Source organism: Bufo gargarizans, chromosome 2 (genome assembly GCF_014858855.1).
Source record: "Bufo gargarizans isolate SCDJY-AF-19 chromosome 2, ASM1485885v1, whole genome shotgun sequence".
In the NCBI taxonomy this organism is placed as follows: domain Eukaryota; kingdom Metazoa; phylum Chordata; class Amphibia; order Anura; family Bufonidae; genus Bufo; species Bufo gargarizans.
This window is the reverse complement of record NC_058081.1, coordinates 725,325,862-725,353,193: the sequence shown is the minus strand read 5'-3', so window position 1 is coordinate 725,353,193 and position 27,332 is coordinate 725,325,862. Positions and strand designations below refer to the sequence as shown.

The following is a 27,332-nucleotide window of genomic DNA, read 5'->3' as shown; positions in this document are numbered from 1 at the left end:
TCATAATTAGATCTTTATTATAAAGATTCACATAAATAGCATCTGTACAGTATACACCATATACACCCTCATAGTCTACACAGTATACACCATATACACCCCCATAGTCTACACAGTATACACCATATACACCCTCATAGTCTACACAGTATACACCATATACACCCCCATAGTCTACACAGTATACACCATATACACCCCCATAGTCTACACAGTATACACCATATACACCCCCATAGTCTACACAGTATACACCATATACACCCCCATAGTCTACACAGTATACACCATATACACCCCCATAGTCTACACAGTATACACCATATACACCCCCATAGTCTACACAGTATACACCATATACACCCCCATAGTCTACACAGTATACACCATATACACCATATACACCCCCATAGTCTACACAGTATACACCATATACACCCCCATAGTATACACAGTATACACCATATACACCCCCATAGTCTACACAGTATACACCATATACACCCCCCATAGTGTACACAGTATACACCATATACACCCCCATAGTCTACACAGTATACACCATATACACCCCCATAGTCTACACAGTATACACCATATACACCCCCATAGTCTACACAGTATACACCATATACACCCCCCATAGTGTACACAGTATACACCATATACACCCCCATAGTCTACACAGTATACACCATATACACCCCTATAGTCTACACAGTATACACCATATACACCCCCATAGTCTACACAGTATACACCATATACACCCCCATAGTCTACACAGTATACACCATATACACCCCCATAGTCTACACAGTATACACCATATACATCCCCATAGTCTACACAGTATACACCATATACACCCCCATAGTCTACACAGTACATATACATCCCCAATGTTTACTGCTCCTCACAGTATCTACAACCAGTGAAACTGCTGGGGGTCTGGGTGGCAGAACTGGGGAGCACTCCATGCTGGAATCCAGAGAGGAGGCGACATTCTGAATATGGAGTCCTAAAAGACAAGAATAAAGAATAAGTCATGGAGAATCCAAAGTATCAACATCCTGTACCCCAAGTGTCATCATCTTGAACCTAAAGTGTCATTGTGTCACAATCCTGTAAACCAATGTCACGGCTGAGGATGGGGGAAACCCTCAGCCGTGTGTTGCCAGATGATGATGTGGCTACTCGGCCATGAGAACAAGATAGGGAGCAGGTCACCTCCTACAGCGTCCCTAACCTGACCCTAACTCCTAACCTGCATGGACCGACCTTTAAAGGGAACCTGTCACCGGGATTTTGGGTATAGAGCTGAGGACATGGGTTGCTAGATGGCCGCTAGCACATCCGCAATACCCAGTCCCCATAGCTCTGTGTGCTTTTATTGTGTAAAAAAAACAACGATTTGATACATATGCAAATTAACATAAGAGTCATATCTTACTTGTGTGACCAGAGAAGAGTCATATTTTCAAGCTCTGACTCATCTCAGGTTAATTTGCATATGTATCAAATCAAATTTTTTAAACAATAAAAGCACACAGAGCTATGGGGACTGGGTATTGCGGATGTGCTAGCGGCCATCTAGCAACCCATGTCCTCAGCTCTGTACACAAAATCCCGGTGACAGGTTCCCTTTAAGGTAGGAGGACCCATGCGCAGGAACCTCGGAGCCCTGACTTACCCTCCGCAGATCCCTGAGCTAGGAGCTGGGTAAGACAACCTACTCCTCCAAGGTACGGAGGAGCAGGAGTCTCAATGGCCAAGCTGCTGGGAATGGGGAACAAATGCAGGCCTATGTATATGGCAGGTACTGCACTAGTTCCAGCCACCTGCCACAGCCTTGCTGACTGGATCCGTGTGCAGGCAAGCTGAAGTCCACAAATAAACAAACAGAACTCAGCACAAACTCATCCACACACAGGAACCCAGATACATGGCTGCACAGAATAATACAAGAAAGTCCCAACAAAACATCACATACAACATGGCATAAACATCATGAGACAATATCCTTGTTTATGACCACAGGGGTGGCTCTCACTGGCAGATGGGAAGCACAGGATACTGCTCCAGCAAAGCATGACTGAAGCAACCTCCTGAGCCATGCCAAACACTAAGGCTTTATAGGCCAAGAAGCCACACCCCACAGTCGGACACACCCAGTGACATCACACACACACTGGGAAGGGAGTTAACCCTTCCAACACCACAGAAGGGAAAACTTAAAGAGGAAGTGTCCAACTCAACAAACACACTGTGGCTGTTGCCGCAGGCAATGGCATGGGTGGCAACCGTGTCCTGGGAGTCAGCCCAAAGGCCGGGACACTGCCACCACATGTACACAATCAACCAAACATTGCCACGGACAGCCACAGTGAAGGAACGGATGACAGTTCACACCACACACAACACAGAGTGCACACAGACAAACTACAAGTGCTTACAAAGACGCACACAACTCCAAGGGAACCGCACACATAGCTGTTGTCCGCGGCAACCGCACTTGAGGCCAACAACATGACGCCTCAAGCTGCGGCTGAAACAACAACCCAAAAACCGCGGGCAACAGTATGCGGCTCCCAAGGAGTCACGGCCATAACCGTGGCCGTGACAACCAAGTGTCAGTGTCAATGTCCCGCTCCCCAAGTGTCAGTATTTCACTGTCCTGTGCCCCAACTATATTTTTCGGTGCCCACAGTGACATGAGTATTGTGGATCACAATGAGATTTCCACTTTCTAGGTTTCTTCATGTACTTATAATAGCTGCCGTTGCTCCTCGGCACTGTCAGACTATTAGTTCCATGTAAATCTGCACCAGTGGTTGCTGTGGAGCAGCGTCGGCTATCACATGAAGACAACATGGACCAACCTCACTATGCACAGTCACCGCTCTAGTAAAGGCTTTCTTACCTGATTTACTGCTGGGTTCCTCCAGATGTGCTCCTCTGTTGGACTACATGACATTGGAGGGGTAGTAGTTCTATCACAGTTGACATCTATCCCACTGTCACTGTCCTCACCATTAAGACTTGGAGATGATGGGAGTGATGAGCTGCCTATTGAACTGTCTTCTTCTGGTGTGGGTGTGGAGCAATCAGCATAACTAGAGTTGAGAACTCTAGAAGAAGGATCTGGAAGGTGAGGAGTCCTCAGATCGAACCTGGCCACTGTGTACGGATTACTCTCTTCTCTTAGCCTGTCCGTAGATAGATCAGTTATCAGTACTGGAAATTATCGACCACCAACCTGACTGTTATAAGAATGGAGACTACTTACCGGCAGGAGACTTCATAAGGGTCAATCCACAAGGTCATCTCCTTGGGCAGGGTCAGTTCATGATATTTTAGGCCACTATGGGAACATGCTTCCAAGATGCTCTCATCCCTGTCATGTCTGTTAATCCTTATGCACCTGAAATGTAAAAATCAGCCATTAAAGAGGAGATGCCAATGGAAGAAATAGGGAGTTTCTTGGAGATGCTGATGAACCAATATGTGAATTTTTTTGAGATGTCAATGCTCCAATTTAGGTTTTTGAAGATGCTGAAGAACCAAAATGGAAATTTTCGGAGATGTCAATAAACCAATGCAGGATTTTTTTGAGATGCAATGGACAAATACAGGAAGTTTTTGGATATGCTAATAGACAAATGTGGCAGGTTTTTGGAGACATGAATTGACCATTATGGGGGGTTTTGAGATGCCAATGGACAAATACATAAAGTTTTTGGAGATGGTAATAGACCAATGTGGGAAATTTTTGAAATGCCAATGGACCAATATGGGAAGTTTTGCAAGATTCTGTTAGGCCAATGTGGGAAATATTTCATATGCCAACGGACAAATACAGTTTTTGTAGATGTTAATAGAACAATATGGTATTTTTTTTTGGAGATGCTAAAATACTAATATGAGATTTTTTGGGAGATGGCAATCAAACAATATCCACTGAAATCCAAACAAAAGTACTATAGTAAAAACCTCATGAGTTACCTGTAGGCTTGTCCTTTCATGGGCTTCTCTGGATACCAGTGCCCAGTATATTTTTGACAAAGTCTCTCTGCTAGTTTTTCCCCAAACAAGTCAACCATGACAGGATCCAGATTCTGGAATCTGTTTGCAAGAGTCTTGATGTATTCTACACCGGCCAGCAGTTCGTCCCTCATCTCCACTGGTATAGAAGACAACACAGCCATATTATCTGGAGGGGGGGGAAACAGCAAATGTTACTTATTGTAGAGTAAAATATCCCTATTTGCCAATATTCCCGATATATTGGACTCCCACCTATAAGATATTTAAATATTGTCTATGGTGAGAAAACCCTTAAAGACATTGTAAGGGGACAGAGGGGGCCTCTTTATCTGCACCACCTATATAATAGTTAGAACCATGAGTTATATCAAGTATGTTCTGTTCTGAAGGGCTGCCAGTGCCTACTGACATGAGGACATGGGAATATTACGTCTCATTTCTGTTAACCCTAACAGCAGAACACCCTTTAATGGTGTTATCTTAGGAAAACATGGTAAGAGTTGTTTGTGGTACCATCCCACCTTGCTTTATTTTGAGCTGCATATGGCTCTTCTTGGGACACTCCTTGTCAACATGGTGTTCCTGGTCCTGAAGGTTGCAGGTTGTTTTCCTTGGAGAGTCATTGAATTTCTGGCCTGGATTTCCGTTGCAGATCTGAGGTATGTCTGAGTAAGTGATGAGAGCTTCTGCGTTCCCCAAGGTGCATCTCTGTGGTAAGTGTTGAAGACCATCAGATGTGGATGGGTCTTTCTTCAGTTGGACAGTCACAGACCAGCTTGAATTCCAGAAGCCATTCCCATCCAGGTTCTTCGTAGGATTTCTCACCACAGTGCAGAATTGTCTTAAGAAGGCAATGACATGTCTGACTGGTGTATGTGGGTTTTCAACTAAGACAGTCACTTTTCTCTCCTCTTTTTCAGCAGAGAAGTGAGAGGAAGGGATCTTGGGTTTTGTCTCTTTCTCCATCTCCCTGTACCTTCTGCCAGTGATGACTACAGGATATGGAGGAGAATAATACAAGTATTAAAATGTTAGATAATCTAAATTAAAACATGTTTAAGGCAACTTAGATTTTTGTAATTTTTGGGTTGTAATTTTGTATAAGTAGCAGGTAACCCAAAGAAGACATCGTAAATGGATTAAAGTGACTCTCTGGCCAGGTAATGATTTTTTAAACTCTGCATATTTTGTCCCATATATAGCAGTTTTTTGTGTTTTTCACCTTCCTTCCCATGGTGTTGACATTATGGCATCCTGACAGGATGTTTACATGCAGAACTTCCTGTTTTCCTCAGCTCCCTGCTGGCTTTGCTAACCAATCCCATCATGCTTTGCTCTGTAAAGTTCCCTCTGCAGTAGTCGTATCTCCTGCACCTCTCCTATCCATGTTAGTTAGACAGAAGCTCCCTCAACCCAGAGTCCTCAAAATGCTAGTGCACGCCCTCATCATCTAACGCCTGGGCTACTGCAACAGTCTCTTTTGTGCCTCCCATCTAGAACTCTCACACCCCATCAATCCCCTCGTTTCTCCTCTGCTTCTCCCCTCTGCCAGTCACATCACTGGATCCCCATTGCCCAGCTAATTCAAATCAAGATACTCTGTACATCTCTGACCTGCTCTCCAGATACATCCCCCAACGTAATCTCCCAATCCTCACAAGACCTCCTTCTCCGTTCTCTTGTCTGTTCCTCGTCGTGTACTACCCCCTACTCTGGAACTTGCAACCTCAGAACATCAGACTCTTCCCCAACATCCAAACCTTCAAGAGTAACCTGAAAACCACCTCCTCCGGAAATCCGACCACCTGCAATGAGCATACTGCCACCCCACGGCCAGACGAGAAGCTTTTACCCCCACCTATTGTGTCTTACCCTTACCTCATGGGCAGCGTCCTCTCCCCCTCTGTATCAGTCAGTTAGATAGTCCACACTTATTCTACTTGTTTTTATATATTAAGTATGTGAACCCCCTTTTTAGGGAATTAATGACTTATAAATAAATATAAAAGAATGAAGCAGTTTTTAATCACTTTTTTCCCAGTTGGGATTTGACATTGACGGTCACCACAACCGATCAACCTCCATATTCTGCACAAGGCAGATCACCCCTGGAATCTGAATGGTTGTGATGGGCTGTGGGGTCAGGTAGGTTGTCAGGGCTGTCTGGGCGAGGTCTCTATTATAAAAGATATATTACACCCAAACTAAAAACTAGGGTCTAAATGATATTATTCTACTACTGACAGCAGGATAATATCTACCAAATAAAAAAATGCAAATAAAATGTCCGTCTACAGAGGGATCGGCAGGTGGGTGACGGAGGATTCACTTACCTTTAAGGTGATGGAGAAGATGAAGCTCAGGGATGTGCAGGATACGGAGGAGTCCTGCAGGGTCTGCAGCAGGTGTGTGTCTGAGCAGAGACAAGACCCCAGTATTTATCTGAGGAGGAGACGGGGTCCTGTGATTGTCTCCTCCACCATCGTGATTATCCGGAGAGTGAACCTGATTTACATAACACAAGACCATTCAGAGGGTGACGACCAAAACATGACAATACAGGGAGGATCCGCCACTGCCCCCTCCCCGGTACCCGCACCTTCCCTCCAAAACAGTATCAGGTCTGGATGAAATGTCTATTATATATCTATCTATTATCTATCTGTCTTATAACTATCAATCTTAGAATTAGTCTGTCTAAGAAATGCATTTCTTAAAGGTTATGTTCATTTTTTCTATCCCCCCCCCCCCCCTTCCTTTTTTAAAGTGTTTGGAGATAAGATACATTTCTCTGTCTATAAAGAAAAAACTGGCAGCAGAATTGGTGAGATGTGAGAGCTGTGATCACTTGTGTTCTGTGCAGTCTGATCTCTCACTGCCGGACGTCTCTCTGTCCGTGTGTCTGTCTCTGTGTAACCGAGATTGTTCCTGATCTGTGACTGTCTCTTTTCTTTCACTGTAATGTAGTTTTCTAGTAGATAAATGATAGATAGAATCCGATAGAATTATCCATCAGACACAGCAGACTCTCATCACAAACTGGTCCCAGTTCATTATCATCCTTGTACTGGATTTCCACCACTGTATTTACAAATGCCTATGAGGGCAATAGAAACCTATCTTGACCCAAGTGCAAAATAATACTTCACTTTTATTATATTATTCATTAAAAAGTGTCACTGGTGGGTGACATGTGAAGGGACACAGACAAACAAACAGAATACAGTGAAGAGTATACAGCGGAGAGCGCGAGTATATAGATCTCCTGATGAGCTGCCCCTCCGCAGTACATGTGTGTGTGGGGTAATGGCCGAATGAGTCACTGTACAGAGTCCTGGACCCGGACTATACCTGCAGATATAAGAGAGGATAGATAGATAGATAGATAGATAGATAGATAGATGGATGGATATTGTCTGATGTTATAGAGGATAGTTCTCGGAGATGTAGACAGGTCAGTGTTATGTCTCAGTAGAAGACTTTTCTTCCCGTAAAATATAACGGATCTCTGACGGAAATGACTTAAAGGGGTTGTCCGAGTTCAGAGCTGAACCCGGACATACCCTTATTTTCACCCAGACAGTCCCCCTGAGCCTAGCATCGCAGCATCTTATGCTCCGATGCGCTCCTGTACGCTGCGCTAAACCGCGCAGAGCACGGGCTCTTTTGTTTTCAATAACACACTGCCGGGCAGTAACTTCCGCCCAGCAGTGTGTTCGGTGACGTCACCGGCTCTGAGGGGCGGGCTTTAGCTCTGCCCTAGCCGTTTTACTGGCCCATCAGTGCCGGGTTCCTGTCAGCCCCATGGAGAGCCCCGGAACGTCACCGGAACTCTTACAAATGCCTTTGCCCTACGCAATTTAGCGCAGGGCAAAGAAGAGCATCGGAGCATGAACTGCTCCGATGCTCCTGTCAGGGGGGCTGCCGGGGTGAAAATGGAGGGATGTCCGGGTTCAGCTCTGAACCTGGACAACCCCTTTAAGCAGACCTGAAGCTCAACATAAAAGATCCCTATATTTTTTCCAAAATTATTTTTTGTTCTCCTGAAGGATCAGAAGAACGGAAGACTAAACGCGGATGTGACCCCGGCCTCAGACACTTCCGGATTTCCCGGTGGAGAGACTCTCACGTCTGTTGGACTTGGACTGAGCGCAGAACCTCTCTCCGCGGCTGCGTTTCCTCCGGGGTCTTCGTTGATAGAAATGTCTATTTTATGTAATGTATAGATGTCAGTCCACACGACCTCAGAGCGGTGAGAACATTACAGACTCCTACAGGCGAGACATGAGGGAGGTCACAGAAAGATCAGACAGTCCCTACGGCCAGAAGAAATCGTATATGGAGAACTATCTATAAGGAGGAGGACGAGGATGAGGAGGAGGTGGAGGAGGATGAGGATGAAGCATGGTCACAGCGGGGTGGCACCCAACGCAGCTCGGGCCCATCACTGGTGCGTGGCTGGGGGGAAACGCAGGACGATGACGATACGCCTCCCACAGAGGACAGCTTGTCCTTACCTCTGGGCAGCCTGGCACACATGAGCGACTACATGCTGCAGTGCCTGCGCAACGACTGCAGAGTTGCCCACATTTTAACGTGTGCGGACTACTGGGTTGCCACCCTGCTGGATCCCCGGGTACAAAGACAATGTGCCCACCTTACTTCCTGCACTGGAGCGTGATAGGAAGATGCGCGAGTACAAGCGCACATTGGTAGACGCGCTACTGAGAGCATTCCCAAATGTCACAGGGGAACAAGTGGAAACCCAAGGCGAAGGCAGAGGAGGAGCAAGAGGTCGCCAAGGCAGCTGTGTCACGGCCAGCTCCTCTGAGGGCAGGGTTAGCATGGCAGAGATGTGGAAAAGTTTTGTCAACACGCCACAGCTAACTGCACCACCACCTGATACGCAACGTGTTAGCAGGAGGCAACATTTCACTAACATGGTGGAACAGTACGTGTGCACACCCCTCCACGTACTGACTGATGGTTCGGCCCCATTCAACTTCTGGGTCTCCAAATTGTCCACGTGGCCAGAGCTAGCCTTTAATGCCTTGGAGGTGCTGGCCTGCCCGGCGGCCAGCGTTTTGTCTGAACGTGTATTCAGCACGGCAGGGGGCGTCATTACAGACAAACGCAGCCGCCTGTCTACAGCCAATGTGGACAAGCTGACGTTCATAAAAATGAACCAGGCATGGATCCCACAGGACCTGTCCATCCCTTGTGCAGATTAGACATTAACTACCTCCCCTTAACCATATATTATTGTACTCCAGGGCACTTCCTCATTCAATCCTATTTTTATTTTCATTTTACCATTATATTGCGGGGCTACCCAAAGTTGAATGAACCTCTCCTCTGTCTGGGTGCCGGGGCCTAAATATATGCCAATGGACTGTTCCATTGTTGGGTGACGTGAAGCCTGATTCTCTGCTATGACATGCAGAATGATTCTCTGCTGACATGAAGCCAGATTCTCTGTTACGGGACCTCTCTCCTCTGCCTGGGTGCTGGGCCTAAATATATGCCAATGGACTGTTGCAGTGGTGGCTGACGTGAAGCCTGATTCTCTGCTATGACATGAAGCCAGATCCTCTGTTACGGGACCTCTCTCCTCTGTCTGGGTGCCGGGGCCTAAATATATGACAGTGGCCTGTTCCAGTGTTGGGTGACGTGAAGCCTGATTCTCTGCTATGACATGAAGACTGATTCTCTGCTATGGGACCTCTCTCCAATTGATATTGGTTAATTTTTATTTATTTTATTTTTATTTTTATTCATTTCCCTATCCACATTTGTTTGCAGGGGATTTACCTACATGTTGCTGCCTTTTGCAGCCCTCTAGCCCTTTCCTGGGCTGTTTTACAGCCTTTTTAGTGCCGAAAAGTTCGGGTCTCCATTGACTTCAATGGGGTTCGGGTTCGGGACGGAGTTCGGGTCGGGTTCGGATCCCGAACCCGAACATTTCCGGGAAGTTCGGCCGAACTTCTCGAACCCGAACATCCAGGTGTTCGCTCAACTCTAATAAAGACATTTGCACTCGCGGTCGCTCTACTATTTTAGACACATTGTTTCAGCCCTAATATCAATGAGCAAATCTGATTGTAACATCTGAATGTTAGGATTAGAAATTTGGTCTCCAATAATTACAGTATACTCTAGGACTGTACGGGCAATTATGGCATTTATTTATTTTAATAAAATATTTTTATTTTAAAACAAATTAGATGGTGAGTGCCTGTTTTTAAACTTCATAATTTGCTTTTAATTTTTGATGACTAGATGAGTCAACTAAAAACAGTGCACCTTAACCATAGACCGGGTTCGGGTTCGCCACGGTATACCTGTCATATAAGATGTGGAATTCCACTTTCTCCACGTTGAGTTTTAAGAAGTGGAAGAAGAATGAAGATACTGTTTAGCCGACAGACAAGCTGGGATTCTGGACAGCAGGGAAGTGACATCTGGGCCAGAGAGGTAGACTTGAGTGTCCTCATCATAGAGGTGGTATTGGAAGCCATGGGACTCTATGAGCTGTCCAAGGCTGAATGTGTAAATGGAGAAAAGTAGGAGACCCGGGACAGAACCTTGAGGGACACCAACAGAGTGGGGCATGATGATGAGGTGGTGTATGAATAAGAAACACTGAAGGTTCTGTTAGTGAGGTATAAGGAGATCCAGGAGAGGGCCAGGTGTCTGATGCCGAGGGAAGAGAGGGTTTGTAACAGGAGAGAATGGGCAACAGTGTCCAAGGCAGAGGAAAGGTAAAGAAGGAGGAGGACAAAGTAATGACATTTACCTCTATACCGCGCCCTGGATGTGTCCCTATCCCAACCCAGTTATTCATCACTTGCTTTGGCAAAACCAAAATGTATTTAGTCCTGCGAATTAAGCCAGATAGATAATAGATATGAGATAGATAAGAGAAAAACTCCACGGCACTTCAAAAAAATGAATCAAATAAAGTATATTTCAATCAACAGCAACGTTTCAGTTCTCTCACAGGGACTTTTCGCAATCGGTTCCAGTGAGAGGACTGGAAAGTTGCTGTTTGGTGATTGAAATATACTTTATTTGATACATTTTTGGAAGTGCCGTGGAGTTTTTCTCTTTTGTATTTTTGGAGGTTGGATCGCTGTCACGGCCGCTGGCCCCTCTCACATCTTTATGCTGTGCTGCTCACATTCTGTGGACTGTATATTAGATAGAGAGATCATTTTGCTTTGTAAGAGGAGCTGGAGATAACGAGCAGGAAAGAAAATAGTTTTTGTTTTAGAATAAACTTTTATTGAAAAAAAAATCTATGGACAAAATCAGAAAATACACAAGAAGATCCAAGAGCCGTGTCGTCAATATTTGGGCATCTGAGGGTCGAACTGAATTCCACACCGACCTGCAGTTGTTTCATCATCTCCGCCAGTAGGAAAGGGATTTTACTCACGTTACCTATGGAGAGACGTGAGAACGTAATATTGTCAAGTGATGTACAATATGCATCTTCTACAGATTTGTCAAACTTCTATAAACTTAGAACTAACTTTATACCCCCCCCCCCATTTCTTCTGAAATGTCCTCATTTTTATTATCTTATTGGCCTTAATAAAAAGGATAATTGACAGTATTTTTAGATTCCAACAAAAGTATAAAAGAAAATCCCAATATATCAATATTAATGATCTGTGCTCTCACCTCATGGCTTCTTTCTTCCTATGGCACTTCTTGGTCTTCTTTGCTCTCTTTGGACTGTCTTTGTTGTTGATGGTCTGTTGATGCTCGGCCTGGCTCTGTAGGTCGCAGATTGTTGGACAGTCCTCGGACACATGGCCGATCATTGTGCAGGTGATGCAGAATGATATTTTACGGTCTTCGTTGTTGTGGTCCATCTTGCTGCAAATCTCTGTCATGTCAGAGTAAGTGATGAGAGCTTCTGAGTTCCCCAAGGTGCATCTCTGTGGTAAGTGTTGAAGACCATCAGATGTGGACGGGTCTTTCCATAGTTGGACAGTTACTGACCAATTTCCAGTCCAGAAGCCTAGACCATTGAGGATCTTAGTAGGACCCTTCACTACAGTACAGAAACGTCTCAAGAAGGCAGCAACCTCCTTCCTTGGTGTATGTGGGTTTCTCACTGAAACAGTCACTTCCCTCTCTTCACTTTTATTAGAGCACGGAGAGGAGGGCGATTCAGTTTGCAACGCTTCTTCCATATTGCTTTTAATCTGTGGCATATCAGAGTAAGTGATGAGAGCTTCTGCGTTCCCCAAGGTGCATCTCTGTGGTAAGTGTTGAAGGCCATCAGATGTGGACGGGTCTTTCTTCAGTCGGACAGTCACAGACCAGCTTGAATTCCAGAAGCCATTCCCATCCAGGTTCTTCGTAGGATTTCTCACCACAGTGCAGAATTGTCTTAAGAAGGCAATGACATGTCTGACTGGTGTATGTGGGTTTTTAACTAAGACAGTCACTTTTCTCTCCTCTTTTTCAGCAGAGCAGTGAGAGGCAGGGATCTTGGGGTTTGTCTCTTTCTCCATCTCCCTGTACCTTCTGCCAGTGATTACTACAGGATATGGAGGAGAAGAATACAAGTATTAAAATGTTAGATAATCTACATTAAAACATGTTTAAGGCAACTTTGATTTTTGTAATTTTGGGGTTGTAATTTTGTATAAGTAGCAGGTAACCCAAAGAAGACCTTGTAGAGGTATTAAAGTGACTCTCTGGCAACGTAATGATTTTTTAAACTCTGCATATTTTGTCCCATATAGCTGTTTTTCACTTTCCTTCCCATGGTGTTGACATCATGGCATCCTGACAGGATGTTTACATGCAGAACTTCCTGTTTTCCTCAGCTTCCTGCTGGCTTTGCTAACCAATCCCATCATGCTTTGCTCTCTAAGGTTCCCTCTGCAGTAGTCGTATCTCCTGCACCTCTCCTATCCATGTTAGTTAGACAGAAGCTCCCTCAACCCAGAATCCTCAAAATGCTAGTGCATGCCCTCATCATCTAACGCCTGGGCTACTGCAACAGTCTCTTTTGTGGCCTCCCATCTAGAACTCTCACACCTCTTCAATCCATCCTCAACTGCTGCTCGGTTAATCCACCTCTCCCCTCGTTTCTCCTCTGCTTCTCCCCTGTGCCAGTCACATCACTGGCTCCCCATTGCCCAGCTAATTCAAATCAAGATACGAACAACTACATATCAGGCCGTCCACAACCTGTCCCCTCCGTACATCTCTGACCTGCTCTCCAGATACATCCCCCAACGTAATCTCCAATCCTCACAAGACCTCCTTCTCTGTTCTCCTCTGTCTGTTCCTCGTCGTGTACTACCCCCTACTCTGGAACTTGCAACCTAAGAACATCAGACTCTCCCCCAACATCCAAACCTTCAAGAGTAACCTGAAAACCACCTCCTCAGGAAAGCCGACCACCTGCAATGAGCATACTGCCACCCCACAGCCAGACGAGAAGCTTTTACCCCCACCTATTGTGTCTTACCCTTACCTCATGGGCAGAGTCCTCTCCTCCTCTGTATCAGTCAGTTAGATAGTCCACACTTATTCTACTTGTTTTTATATATTAAGTATGTGAACCCCCTGGGTGGGTGACGGCAAATGAATGACTTATAAATAAATATTAAAAAATTTAAAAATTTGTAATCACTTTTTTCCCAGTTGGGATTTGACATTGACGGTCACCACAACTGATCAACCTCCATATTCTGCACAAGGCAGATCACCCCTGGAATCTGAATGGTGGTGATGGGCTGTGGGGTCAGGTAGGTTGTCAGGGCTGTCTGGGCGAGGTCTCTATTATAAAGATATATTACACCCAAACTAAAAACTAGGGTCTAAATGATATTATTCTACGACTGACAGCAGGATAATATCTACCAAATTAAAAGATGCAAATAAAATGTCTACAGAGGGATCGGCAGGTGGGTGACGGCGGATTCACTTACCTTTAAGGTGATGGAGAAGATGAAGCTCAGGGATGTGCAGGATACGGAGGAGTCCTGCAGGGTCTGCAGCAGGTGTGTGTCTGAGCAGAGACAAGACCCCAGTATTTATCTGAGGAGGAGACGGGGTCCTGTGATTGTCTCCTCCACCATCGTGATTATCCGGAGAGTGAACCTGATTTACATAACACAAGACCATTCAGAGGGTGACGACCAAAACATGACAATACAGGGAGGATCCGCCACTGCCCCCTCCCCGGTACCCGCACCTTCCCTCCAAAACAGTATCAGGGCTGGATGAAATGTCTATCATCTATTATCTATCTATCTATCTATTATCTTTCTATCTTATAACTATCAATCTTAGAATCAGTCTCAAGAAATGCATTTCTTAAAGGTTATGTTCATTTTTTCATATTATTTTTTCCCCTTTTTAAAGTGTTTGGAGATAAGATACATTTCTCTGTCTATAAAGAAGAAACTGGCAGCAGAATTGGTGAGATCTGAGAGCTGTGATCACTTGTGTTCTGTGCAGTCTGATCTCTCACTGCCGGACGTCTCTCTGTCCGTGTGTCTGTCTCTGTGTAACCGAGATTGTTCCTAATCTGTAACTGTCTCTTTTCTTTCACTGTAATGTAGTTTTCTAGTAGATAAATGATAGATAGAATCCGATAGAATTATCCATCAGACACAGCAGACTCTGTGCAGAGTTCACACCTGTCTGGCCGAATCCCAGTGCAAATCTCATCTCAAACTGGTCCCAGTTCATTATCATCCTTGTACTGGATTTCCACCACTGCTACCTCCCAGCATTTCATATGTAGATGACAGGGGCCACCGCCCCAGGGACCGGCGTATAGAAAGTGTATCCGGATAATGCAGCTTTATTACCACAACCGCGCCGGTACATAGACGTGTAAAGTGAGAGTATACAGCAGAGAGCGCGAGTATATAGATCTCCTGATGAGCTGCCCCTCCGCAGTACATGTGTGTGTGGGATAATGGCCGAATGAGTCACTGTACAGAGTCCTGGACCCGGACTATACCTGCAGATATAAGAGAGATAGATAGATAGATAGATAGATAGATAGATAGATAGATAGATAGATAGATAGATAATAGATAGATAGATAGATAGATGGATAATAGATAGATAGATATTGTCTGATGTTATAGAGGATAGTTCTCGGAGATGTAGACAGGTCAGTCTTATGTCTCAGTAGAAGACTTTTCTTCCCGTAAAATATAACGGATCTCTGACGGAAATGACTTAAAGGGGTTGTTCAGAGCTGAACCCGGACATACCCTTATTTTCACCCCGGCAGCCCCCCTGAGCCTAGCATCGCAGCATCTCATGCTCCGATGCGCTCCCGTGCCCTGCGCTAAACCGCGCAGGGCACGGGCTCTTTTGTTTTCAATAACACACTGCCGGGCGGTAACTTCCGCCCAGTAGTGTGTTCGGTGACGTCACCGGCTCTGAGGGGCGGGCTTTAGCTCTGCCCTAGCCGTTTTACTGGCCCATCATTGCCGGTGACGTCACCGGGGTTCCTGTCAGCCCCATGGAGAGCCCCGGAACGTCACCGGAACTCTTAAAAATGCCTTTGCCCTACGCAATTTAGCGCAGGGCAAAGAAGAGCATCGGAGCATGAATTGCTCCGATGCTCCTGTCAGGGGGGCTGCCGGGGTGAAAATGGAGGGATGTCCGGGTTCAGCTCTGAACCTGGACAACCCCTTTAAGCAGAACTGAAGCTCAACATAAAAGATCCGTATCATTTTTCCAAAATTATTTGTTGTTCTCCTGAAGGATCAGAAGAACGGAAGACTAAACGCGGATGTGACCGCGGCCTCAGACACTTCCGGATTTCCCGGTGGAGAGACTCTCACGTCTGTTGGACTCGGACTGAGCGCAGAACCTCTCTCCGCGGCTGCGTTTCCTCCGGGGTCTTCGTTGATAGAAATGTCTATGTTATGTAATGTATAGATGTCAGTCCACACGACCTCAGAGCGGTGAGAACATTACAGACTCCTACAGGCGAGACATGAGGGAGGTCACAGAAAGATCAGACAGTCCCCTGCGGCCAGAAGAAATCGTATATGGAGAACTATCTATAATCTCCGTATATGGGGGGGGGGAGAAGACGGACCCTCCCTTCACAGGAGGTCCTGGGTGCGGTTCACACCTACTGAATGGACTTCTGTTATGTAAATGAGATTTCCTCTGCGGATACAATGGTGGAGAAGACAATCCCATATCTATGTATCCGTGATCAGAAAACAATGAGAAAGAGATGGGGATGTGGTCACCTGCAGCACATCGCACCCTGTTCTGTGTATTCAATGTTTTTCTTCTTGTACCAATTTCTATCTAATAGACAGTGAATGAGATATCGGGGAGCTCTGCAGACAAATAGAAACACGGAGCAGAGGAAGCGTCCAACATCCAAATCAGATATAAAAAAGAAAATCCACAGAACTTCCAAAAAATAGTGTTTATTCCACCAGGTGCCACGTTTCCGGCCTCTCAATGGAACCTTTTTCAAGCAAGGAGAGGAGAGGCCCGAAACGCGGCACCTGGTGTAATAAACACTATTTTTTGGAAGTTCTGTGGATTTTCTTTTTTATATCTGATTTGGATGTTGGACGCTTCCTCTGCTCCGTGTTTCTATTTGTCTGCAGAGCTCCCCGATATCTCATTCACTGTCTATTAGATAGAAATTGGTACAAGTAGAAAAACGTTGAATACACAGAACAGGGTGCGATGTGCTGCAGGTGACCACATTCCCATCTCTTTCTCATTGTTTTCTGATCACGGATACATAGATACATAGATATGGGATTGTCTTCTCCACCATTGTATCCACAGAGGAAATCTCATTTACATAACAGAAGTCCATTCAGTAGGTGTGAACCGCACCCAGGACCTCCTGTGAAGGGAGGGTCCGTCTTCTCCTTCCCCCCACATTAAGGCGTCCCCCCACCTCCCATATTATGTCCCCCCCCCCCATATACGGAGATTATAGATAGTTCTCCATATACGATTTCTTCTGGCCGTAGGGGACTGTCGGATCTTTCTGTGACCTCCCTCGTGTCTCGCCTGTAGGAGTCTGTAATGTCCTCACCGCTCTGAGGTCGTGTGGACTGACATCTATACATTACATAACATAGACATTTCCCGGAGGAAACGCAGCCGCGGAGAGAGGTTCTGCGCTCAGTCCGAGTCCAACAGACGTGAGAGTCTCTCCACCGGGAAAACGGAAGTGTCTGAGGCCGCGGTCACATCCGCGTTTAGTCTTCCGTTCTTCTGATCCTTCAGGAGAACAAAGAATTATTTTGGAAAAATGATCCGGATCTTTTATGTTGAGCTTCAGTTCTGCTTAAGTCATTTCCGTCAGAGATCCGTTATTATTTACGGGAAGAAAAGTCTTCTACTGAGACATAACACTGACCTGTCTACATCTCCGAGAGCTATCCTCTATAACATCAGACAATATCTATCTATCTATCTATCATCTATCTATCTATTAATCTATCTATCTATCTATCTATCTATCTATCTATCTTTTATCTATCTATCTATTATCTATCTATCTATCTATCTCTCCTCTCTTATATCTGCAGGTATAGTCCGGGTCCAGGACTCTGTACAGTGGCTCATTCGGCCATTACCCACACACACATGTACTGCGGAGGGGCAGCTCATCAGGAGATCTATATACTCGCGCTCTCTGCTGTATACTCTCACTTTACACGTCTATGTACAGGCGCGGTTGTGGTAATAAAGCTGCATTATCCGGATACACTTTCTATACGCCGGTCCCTGGGGCGGTGGCCCCTGTCATCTACATATGAAATGCTGGGAGGTAGCAGTGGTGGAAATCCAGTACAAGGATGATAATGAACTGGGACCAGTTTGTGATGAGATTTGCACTGGGATTCGGCCAGACAGGTGTGAACTCTGCACAGAGTCTGCTGTGTCTGATGGATAATTCTATCGGATTCTATCTATCATTTATCTACTAGAAAACTACATTACAGTGAAAGAAAAGAGACAGTTACAGATCAGGAACAATCTCGGTTACACAGAGACAGACACACGGACAGAGAGACGTCCGGCAGTGAGAGATCAGACTGCACAGAACACAAGTGATCACAGCTCTCACATCTCACCAATTCTGCTGCCAGTTTCTTCTTTATAGACAGAGAAATGTATCTTATCTCCAAACACTTTAAAAAGGAAAAAGAAGAAATGAGCATAGCTATAATACTGGGCTGTGGTGTCTCAGTCACTAGTGGTTCTGGTGCCACAAGCTCGTATGGAGGGATGGATGATGAGCGGGGAATCATACACCTGGCAGCCGAATAGAAATATGCAGAAAGTGTTTATTACTATATCCCCATAAAATAATAAAAGCCAATATAAAAACGGTACAATAAAAAGACAATGACATGTAGTAACAGCAATCACATAAGATGAATATAAATAATCGGTATAATCGATAATATGGATCGCACCGAAAATCTCCACGTTATATACCCAGACTATTATTTCAGAGAAGGAGATATTTCCTTTATGTCTCTATCCCAGGTTGGGAAGGTAAAAGTCACTCAAGATGTTGCAGGTACATTTGCCATGGGAACGCAATATATTCGTGTGGCGTTTATAGGGATATAGTAATAAACACTTTCTGCATATTTCAATTCAGTTGCCAGGTGTATGATTCCCCGCTCATCAGCCAATTTTCAAAAAATGAACATAACCTTTAAGAAATGCATTTCTTAGACAGACTGATTGTAAGATTAATAGTTATAAGATAGAAAGATAGAAAATAGATAGATAATAGACAGATAATAGATAGATAATAGATGATAGACATTTCATCCAGCCGTGATACTGTTTTGGAGGGAAGGTGCGGGGACCGGGGAGGGGGCAGTGGCGGATCCTCCCTGTATTGTCATGTTTTGGTCGTCACCCTCTGAATGGTCTTGTGTTATGTAAATCAGGTTCACTCTCCGGATAATCACGATGGTGGAGGAGACAATCACAGGACCCCGTCTCCTCCTCAGATAAATACTGGGGTCTTGTCTCTGTGCTCAGACACACACCTGCTGCAGACCCTGCAGGACTCCTCCGTATCCTGCACATCCCTGAGCTTCATCTTCTCCATCACCTTAAAGGTAAGTGAATCCGCCGTCACCCACCTGCCGATCCCCCTGTAGATAGACATTTTCTTTACTTTTTTTTTATTTGTTAGTAGAGATGGGAAGTTCGGATCTTTTTTATGAATCTAATCTTCGGTTCACTTCCTGAGCCGGCAGAAGCAAGTGAACTGAAGATCTGGAGGGACTCGCTCCTGGCAAACACAGCTCTGCTGCAGTGAATGCAGTGGAGCAGACTGGGATGTAATTACACTGTATAGTTATTGCAGGGATTTAGATAATTGTCTGAGAGTTGATTAGTTAAAAGAATCATGTCACCGAGTCCCTGCCAGGCTTCCTGCTCTGCTACATTGCTGCAAGCACCCTATGCACACACAGCTCTGCTACATGCAATACTATACCCCCTCTATAGCACCCTATACACACACAGCTCTGCTATATGCAATACTATACCCCCTCTATAGCACCCTATACACACACAGCTCTGCTATATGCAATACTATACCCCCTCTATAGCACCCTATACACACACAGCTCTGCTATATGCAATACTATACCCCCCTCCCCCCACGGACTTGTCGGGAGACAGGGAGCCTGGCGGCAGGGACTCGGTGACTCGTCTCTGACTCATTCGATTCTTTTAACTAATAAACTCTCAGCCGATTCTCTGAGTCCCTGCGACTCCCCCTGTGCTGTGAGTCAGTGCTGGTTGCCTCTGATTGGTTGGAGGGCGGGGAGGGGCGGGGCTAGCTTCCACTGGAGGCTCCTATTACACTGCCTGCTGCTGCTCTATGCTAATCTGACTGAGCGGCTTCACACGGATCGGATCAGTCAGAGGAACCGACTCTTTCGGTTTACTGAACTGAATCGATTCAAAAGAACGATTCGTTCATGATCCGGACATCACTATTTGGTAGCTATTATCCTGCTGTCAGTCGTAGAATAATATCATTTAGACCCTAGTTTTTAGTTTGGGTGTAATATATCTGTTATAATAGAGACCTCGCCCAGACAGCCCTGACAACCTACCTGACCCCACAGCCCATCACCACCATTCAGATTCCAGGGGTGATCTGCCTTGTGCAGAATATGGAGGTTGATCGGTTGTGGTGACCGTCAATGTCAAATCCCAACTGGGAAAAAAGTGATTAATTTTTTATTTTATTTTTATATTATTTATAAGTCATTCATTTGCCGTCACCCACCCAGGGGGTTCACATACTTAATATATAAAAACAAGTAGAATAAGTGTGGACTATCTAAGTGACTGACACAGAGGAGGAGAGGACCCTGCCCATGAGGTAAGGGTAAGACACAATAGGTGGGGGTAAAAGCTTCTCGTCTGGCTGTGGGGTGGCAGTATGCTCATTGCAGGTGGTCGGATTTCCTGAGGAGGTGGTTTTCAGGTTACTCTTGAAGGTTTGGATGTTGGGGGAGAGTCTGATGTGCTGAGGTTGCAAGTTCCAGAGTAGGGGGTAGTACACGACGAGGAACAGACAAGAGGAGAACGGAGAAGGAGGTCTTGTGAGGATTGGAGATTACGTTGGGGGATGTATCTGGAGAGCAGGTCAGAGATGTACGGAGGGGACAGGTTGTGGACAGCCTGATATGTAGTTGTTAGTATCTTGATTTGAATTAGCTGGGCAATGGGGAGCCAGTGATGTGACTGGCAGAGGGGAGAAGCAGAGGAGAAACGAGGGGAGAGGTGGATTAACCGAGCAGCAGTTGAGGATGGATTGAAGGGGTGTGAGAGTTCTAGATGGGAGGCCACAAAAGAGACTGTTGCAGTAGCCCAGGCGTTAGATGATGAGGGCGTGCACTAGCATTTTGATGACTCTGGGTTGAGGGAGCTTCTGTCTAACTAACATGGATAGGAGAGGTGCAGGAGGTGCGACTACTGCAGGGAGAACCTTACAGAGCAAAGCATGATGGGATTGGTTAGCAAAGCCAGCAGGGAGCTGAGTAAAACAGGAAGTTCTGCATGTAAACATCCTGTCAGGATGCCATGATGTCAACACCATGGGAAGGAAAGTGAAAAACAGCTATATGGGACAAAATATGCAGAGTTTAAAAAATCATTACGTGGCCAGAGAGTCACTTTAATACCTCTACAATGTCTTCTTTGGGTTACCTGCTACTTATACAAAATTACAACCCAAAAATTACAAAAATCAAAGTTGCCTTAAACATGTTTTAATGTAGATTATCTAACATTTTAATACTTGTATTCTTCTCCTCCATATCCTGTAGTAATCACTGTCAGAAGGTACAGGGAGATGGAGAAAGAGACAAAACCCAAGATCCCTTCCTCTCACTGCTCTGCTGAAAAAGAGGAGAGAAAAGTGACTGTCTTAGTTGAAAACCCACATACACCAGTCAGACATGTCATTGCCTTCTTAAGACAATTCTGCACTGTGGTGAGAAATCCTACGAAGAACCTGGATGGGAATGGCTTCTGGAATTCAAGCTGGTCTGTGACTGTCCAACTGAAGAAAGACCCGTCCACATCTGATGGTCTTCAACACTTACCACAGAGATGCACCTTGGGGAACGCAGAAGCTCTCATCACTTACTCTGATATGCCACAGATTAAAAGCAATATGGAAGAAGCGTTGCAAACTGAATCGCCCTCCTCTCCGTGCTCTAATAAAAGTGAAGAGAGGGAAGTGACTGTTTCTGTGAGAAACCCACATACACCAAGGAAGGAGGTTGCTGCCTTCTTGAGACGTTTCTGTACTGTAGTGAAAGGTCCTACCAAGATCCTCAATGGTCTAGGCTTCTGGACTGGAAATTGGTCAGTAACTGTCCAACTATGGAAAGACCCGTCCACATCTGATGGCCTTCAACACTTACCACAGAGATGCACCTTGGGGAACTCAGAAGCTCTCATCACTTACTCTGACATGACAGAGATTTGCAGCAAGATGGACCACAAAAACGAAGACCGTAAAATATCATTCTGCATCACCTGCACAATGATCGGCCATGTGTCCGAGGACTGTCCAACAATCTGCGACCTACAGAGCCAGGCCGAGCATCAACAGACCATCAACAACAAAGACAGTCCAAAGAGAGCAAAGAAGACCAAGAAGTGCCAAAGGAAGAAAGAAGCCATGAGGTGAGAGCACAGATCATTAATATTGATACATTGGGATTTTCTTTTATACTTTTGTTGGAATCTAAAATTACTGTCAATTATCCTAATTATTAAAGGGTTTCTACCACTTCGTTTTCACATAATTAGGTGTCAGACACTAGCGATCCGCTAGTGTCTGCTCTGCCAAACAATCCTAATATAATAGCTTTTGGGGCAGCCGTTTCGCTAAAAAAAGAACTTATATTGACATGCTAATGACCCTCTAGGTGCTATGGGGGCGTCACTAGCATCTAGAGGATCGGTCTACCTTCACAAGATGCCGCCGCCCAGCGCGTCCCTCCAGCCCGCCCATCTCCTCCGGAATGCGATCAAGCGGACGACTTCTTGCGCATGCGCCGTGCGCGTCTGTATTCGGCGCATGCGCAGTGAATGCCCGACCACTTCCCTGCTCAGACATCTCCACTGCGCCTGCGCCGATGGAGCACTATGACGTCATCGGCGCAGGCGCAGTGGAGATGTCTGAGCAGGGAAGCGGTCGGACATTCACTGCGCATGCGCCGAATACAGACGCGCACGGCGCATGCGCGAGAAGATGTCCGCTTGATCGCATTCCGGAGGAGATGGGCGGGCTGGAGGGACGCGCTGGGCGGCGGCATCTTGTGAAGGTAGACCGATCCTCTAGATGCTAATGACGCCCCCATAGCACCTAGAGGGTCATTAGCATATCAATATAAGTTCTTTTTTTAGCTAAACGGCTGCCCCAAAAGCTATTATATTAGGATTGTTTGGCAGAGCAGACACTAGCGGATCGCTAGTGTCTGACACCTAATTATGTGAAAACGAAGTGGTAGAAACCCTTTAAGGCCAATAAGATAAAAAAAATGAGGACATTTCAGAAGAAACGGGGGGGGGGTATAAAGTTAGTTCTAAGTTTATAGAAGTTTGACAAATCTGTAGAAGATGCATATTGTACATCACTTGACAATATTACGTTCTCACGTCTCTCCATAGGTAACGTGAGTAAAATCCCTTCCCTACTGGTGGAGATGATGAAACAACTGCTGGTCGGTGTGGAATTCAGTACGACCCTCAGAGACGCCCAAATATTGACGACACGGCTCTTGGATCTTCTTGTGTATTTTCTGATTTTGTCCATAGATTTCTTTTTTCAATAAAAGTTTATTCTAAAACAAAAACTATTTTCTTTCCTGCTCGTTATCTCCAGCTCCTCTTACAAAGCAAAATGATCTCTATCTAATATACAGTCCACAGAATGTGAGCAGCACAGCATAAAGATGTGAGAGGGGCCAGCGGCCGTGACAGCGATCCAACCTCCAAAAATACAAAAGACAAAAACTCCACGGCACTTCCAAAAATGTATCAAATAAAGTATATTTCAATCACCAAACAGCAACTTTTCAGACCTCTCACTGGAACCGATTGCGAAAAGTCCCAGTGAGAGAACTGAAACGTTGCTGTTTGGTGATTGAAATATTCTTTATTTGATTCATTTTTGGAAGTGCCGTGGAGTTTTTCTCTTATCTATCTAATATCTATTATCTAAGTGGCTTAATTTGCAGGACTAAATACATATTAATTAGTTTTGCCAAAGCAAGTGATAAATAACTGGGTTGGGATAGGGACACATCCAGGGCGGGGTATAGAGGTGTATGTCATTACTTTGTCCTCCTCCTTCTTTACCTTTCCTCTGCCTTGGACACTGTTGCCCATTGGTGTCCCTCAAGGTTCTGTCCTGGGTCTCCTACTTTTCTCCATTTACACATTCAGCCTTGGACAGCTCATAGAGTCCCATAGCTTCCAATACCACCTTTATGATGAGGACACTCAAGTCTACCTCTCTGGCCCAGATGTCACTTCCCTGCTGTCCAGAATCCCAGCTTGTCTGTCGGCTATACAGTATCTTACTTCTTCTTCCACTTCTTAAAATTCAACGTGGAGAAAGTGAAATTCCACATCTTATATGGTGGCTCACCCGAACCCTAATGGTGGGGACTCCCTGTCCTCGATCCTTGGCTAGCAACTCCTATAGTGCCCTAATTATGTGTGGGCCGGTAGTTTAAAGCCTAACAGTGGATTCTTACATGGACAGACAGACAAGACAAACACAAAGAAATGCCCAATGTATACAAAATCATTGATCGGGCCATTTATCATCGCCTCTACCCTGGGGAAGCCCATCCATGTATTTATGGACTTCCTAAGATACATAAGGACGGGACCCCTCTCAGGCCAATTGTCAGCAGCATCAACTCTGTGACCTACAATGTGGCCGAAGTACTTAGCCAGAATCCTAGCGCCCTTGGTTGGAAACACACAACATCACATACAGAACTCTCAAGATTTCACCACCAAAATCCAGAACTTGGTATTGGGCACAGAAGAAACAATGGTCTCCTATGATGTTACATCCCTCTTCACCTGCATACCCACTACAGAGGCAATTGAAACAGTCAGGAAACAGTTGCTATTAGACAACACCTTAGGATGCAGAACAGAACTTAGCCCAGACCAAGTGTGTGCCTTACTGGACCTTTGTCTGAGTACCACCTACTTCAAGTATAAGGACAAGTTCTACAAGCAAAAACATGGCTGTGCTATGGGATCGCCAGTCTCGCCTATTGTAGCGAACCTGTATATGGAGGAAGTAGAAAGGAAAGCCCTGACCACTTTCAAGGGAATTACACCGAGTCATTGGTTCAGATATGTGGATGACACTTGGGTTAAAATTCATAAACAAGAGTTACAGGCTTTCACCGACCACATCAACTCAGTGGATCACAACATCAATTTCACGCGGGAAGATATGCAGAACAACAAACTGGCGTTTCTGGACTGTCTTATAACAGTGGAAGAGGGAAGGAAGCTGGGAATAGAGGTCTATCGAAAACCAACACACACAGACCAGTACCTGCTATTTGATTCCCACCATCCTCTAGAACACAAACTGGGAGTCATCCAGACTCTACACCACCGGGCAGAGAAAATCCCCACCAGCACAGAGGCCAAGGCGAAGGAACTCAAACACCTCAGAGGGGCACTTAAAACTTGTGGGTATCCAGTTTGGGCCTTTGTCAAAACAGAAGGAAGGAGAAGAAAGACCACCAAGACTACCAGTGAGGGCGAGAAGCATGACAGACGCAAGAATATGGTTATCCCATATGTAGCTGGGGTGTCTGAGAAACTCAAAAGGATTTTTAATAAACATCACATTCCTGTTTGCTTTAAACCCAGCAACACACTGAGGCAACAACTGGTTCACCCCAAAGACCCAACGCCTAAACACAAGATGGACAACATTGTGTACGCAGTCCAGTGCAATGAGGAATGCTCAGAACTGTATATCGGCGAAACAAAACAACAACTACATCAGCGTATGGCTCAGCATAGAAGAGCCAAAACCTCTGGTCAAGATTCAGCCGTGTACTTACATCTAAAAGGAACAGGTCACACCTTTGAAGACAGTCAAGTACGTGTTTTGGATAAGGAGGCCGATTGGTACAAACGAGGCGTGAAGGAGGCCATCTACGTAAAAATGGAGAAGCCAAGCTTGAATAGAGGTGGGGGGGGTTAGACATCTATTGTCTGCCACATACGATGCTGTCTTGACACCTTTTTCTGGGAAGTCTTTATCACCTACTGACTCCAATTAGGATAATGGAATCAACACCTTTGACCCAATGCTGGGTATAATTACCAGATGTGGATTCAGTTACATATTTATTCCCAGAATTTTTGTACAGTCACTCAGAATTGAGAAAGCTCGTTGGAAGAACGAGTTAAATGTTTTCAAGAAATCTACAGTACGTCCAGTTGCCTTGATTTATTCTTTACAGATATATACCCAATGTATACAGCCCCGATGATGTACTAACAACAAGAGGTACATGGTGCACTTGACTGACTATTAAAAGACACCCTAATATGATAGTATTTAATATCACAGACAAATTATCTAGCGAACCCCAACATGTTTCCCCCACGGTGTGGGATCATCAGGGGGTGAATGAATCTATATATTTAAACAGATGAAAAAACAAAAACAAGAATAGAACGGACGGAGACCCATATTATAATGAGGTATCCGTAAGACGGGTGTAGATCACCGTTCAAAGTACAATGGTGTCAATTCACATACAATGATTAATTTTAAAATGGACCAGATGATAATCCCAGGAGGAGGAGGAGGTAGATCAAGTATCGCATCCCCTGATGTGTAAACAGATGTTTCACATGATCAAGGACTCAAGGTAGGTTTCTGTGGAAAGAAAGATATATATACATGTATTTGTGCAATAAAACCAACACTGGCTATTAAATAGCTGATGAATAACCACCACCATTTAAAGCCCCAGAAAAGGAGATAACTCACTGTGTCCGGGGGTTACTTGGTGTACCTGTGAATGCAGTATATACCGCAATAGAGCCACACAGGTCATGGACCACAGGACGAGCATCCATGTATATTTTGATAAGTGCAGCTGAAACATGAAAACATATGGATTTGCTGGTAAATGCACAGAGAAACCAACACTTGGGACCACCACCTTACGGAACCCAAAGGTATAAGGACAAAGCTACCTCAGATACGTCACTAATTAGGTAGACCTCTGCCCGAGATAGATGGCTTGTTCATTATAGGTCACCTATATGACAGAAGGCGTAAATCAAAACGTAGGTATAACTATAGCTTAACCTTGTGGCAAAAAGTGTCCAGAGAGTACTCACAGTCAGAGCCTGTTGCGGCGCTTCCTCCAATCTTAATCCTCCTAGGGTCCAGTGCTTTGCCTATCTAGCCATCCCCACCTTATAAGCATAATCCTAATTGGTCCCAGGTGGCTACCACATGGACCAAATTGTGGCTACCACTTACAGGCCTGTCGGTGTGGACGTGCGTTCCACTGTGGAACGCACGCCAAAGCATCAACTTCCGGCAGGAACTTCCGGTCAGGACGCCGCAAATCCTATGGGTGTGCGTTCCACTCTGGAGCGCACGATAGAGCGCCAGCTTCCGGCCGGGCTTCCGGTTGGGTGAGGACATAGTACAGACCAATTAG

General features: G+C 45.2%; 1 protein-coding gene across 2 annotated transcripts; it reads right to left on the bottom strand.

Annotated features, from left to right (window-relative positions):
- Window positions 1-745: 745 nt before the first annotated feature.
- LOC122927133 lies at window positions 746-27,091 on the bottom strand. 2 transcript variants are annotated; one of them, XM_044278725.1, is made up of 6 exons: window positions 27,004-27,091; window positions 4,569-5,039; window positions 4,006-4,213; window positions 3,290-3,424; window positions 2,924-3,209; window positions 746-1,021 (listed from the first exon to the last, which is right to left on the bottom strand). In XM_044278725.1, the coding sequence occupies exons 2-6, from the start codon at window positions 5,011-5,013 to the stop codon at window positions 926-928; spliced, it is 1,170 nt and encodes a 389-aa protein (XP_044134660.1). In that variant the 5' UTR covers window positions 5,014-5,039; window positions 27,004-27,091; the 3' UTR covers window positions 746-925. The 2 variants fall into 2 exon arrangements, with proteins under 2 accessions (XP_044134660.1, XP_044134659.1); XM_044278724.1 differs by lacking the exon at window positions 27,004-27,091 and adding an exon at window positions 6,381-6,615.
- Window positions 27,092-27,332: the final 241 nt, after the last annotated feature.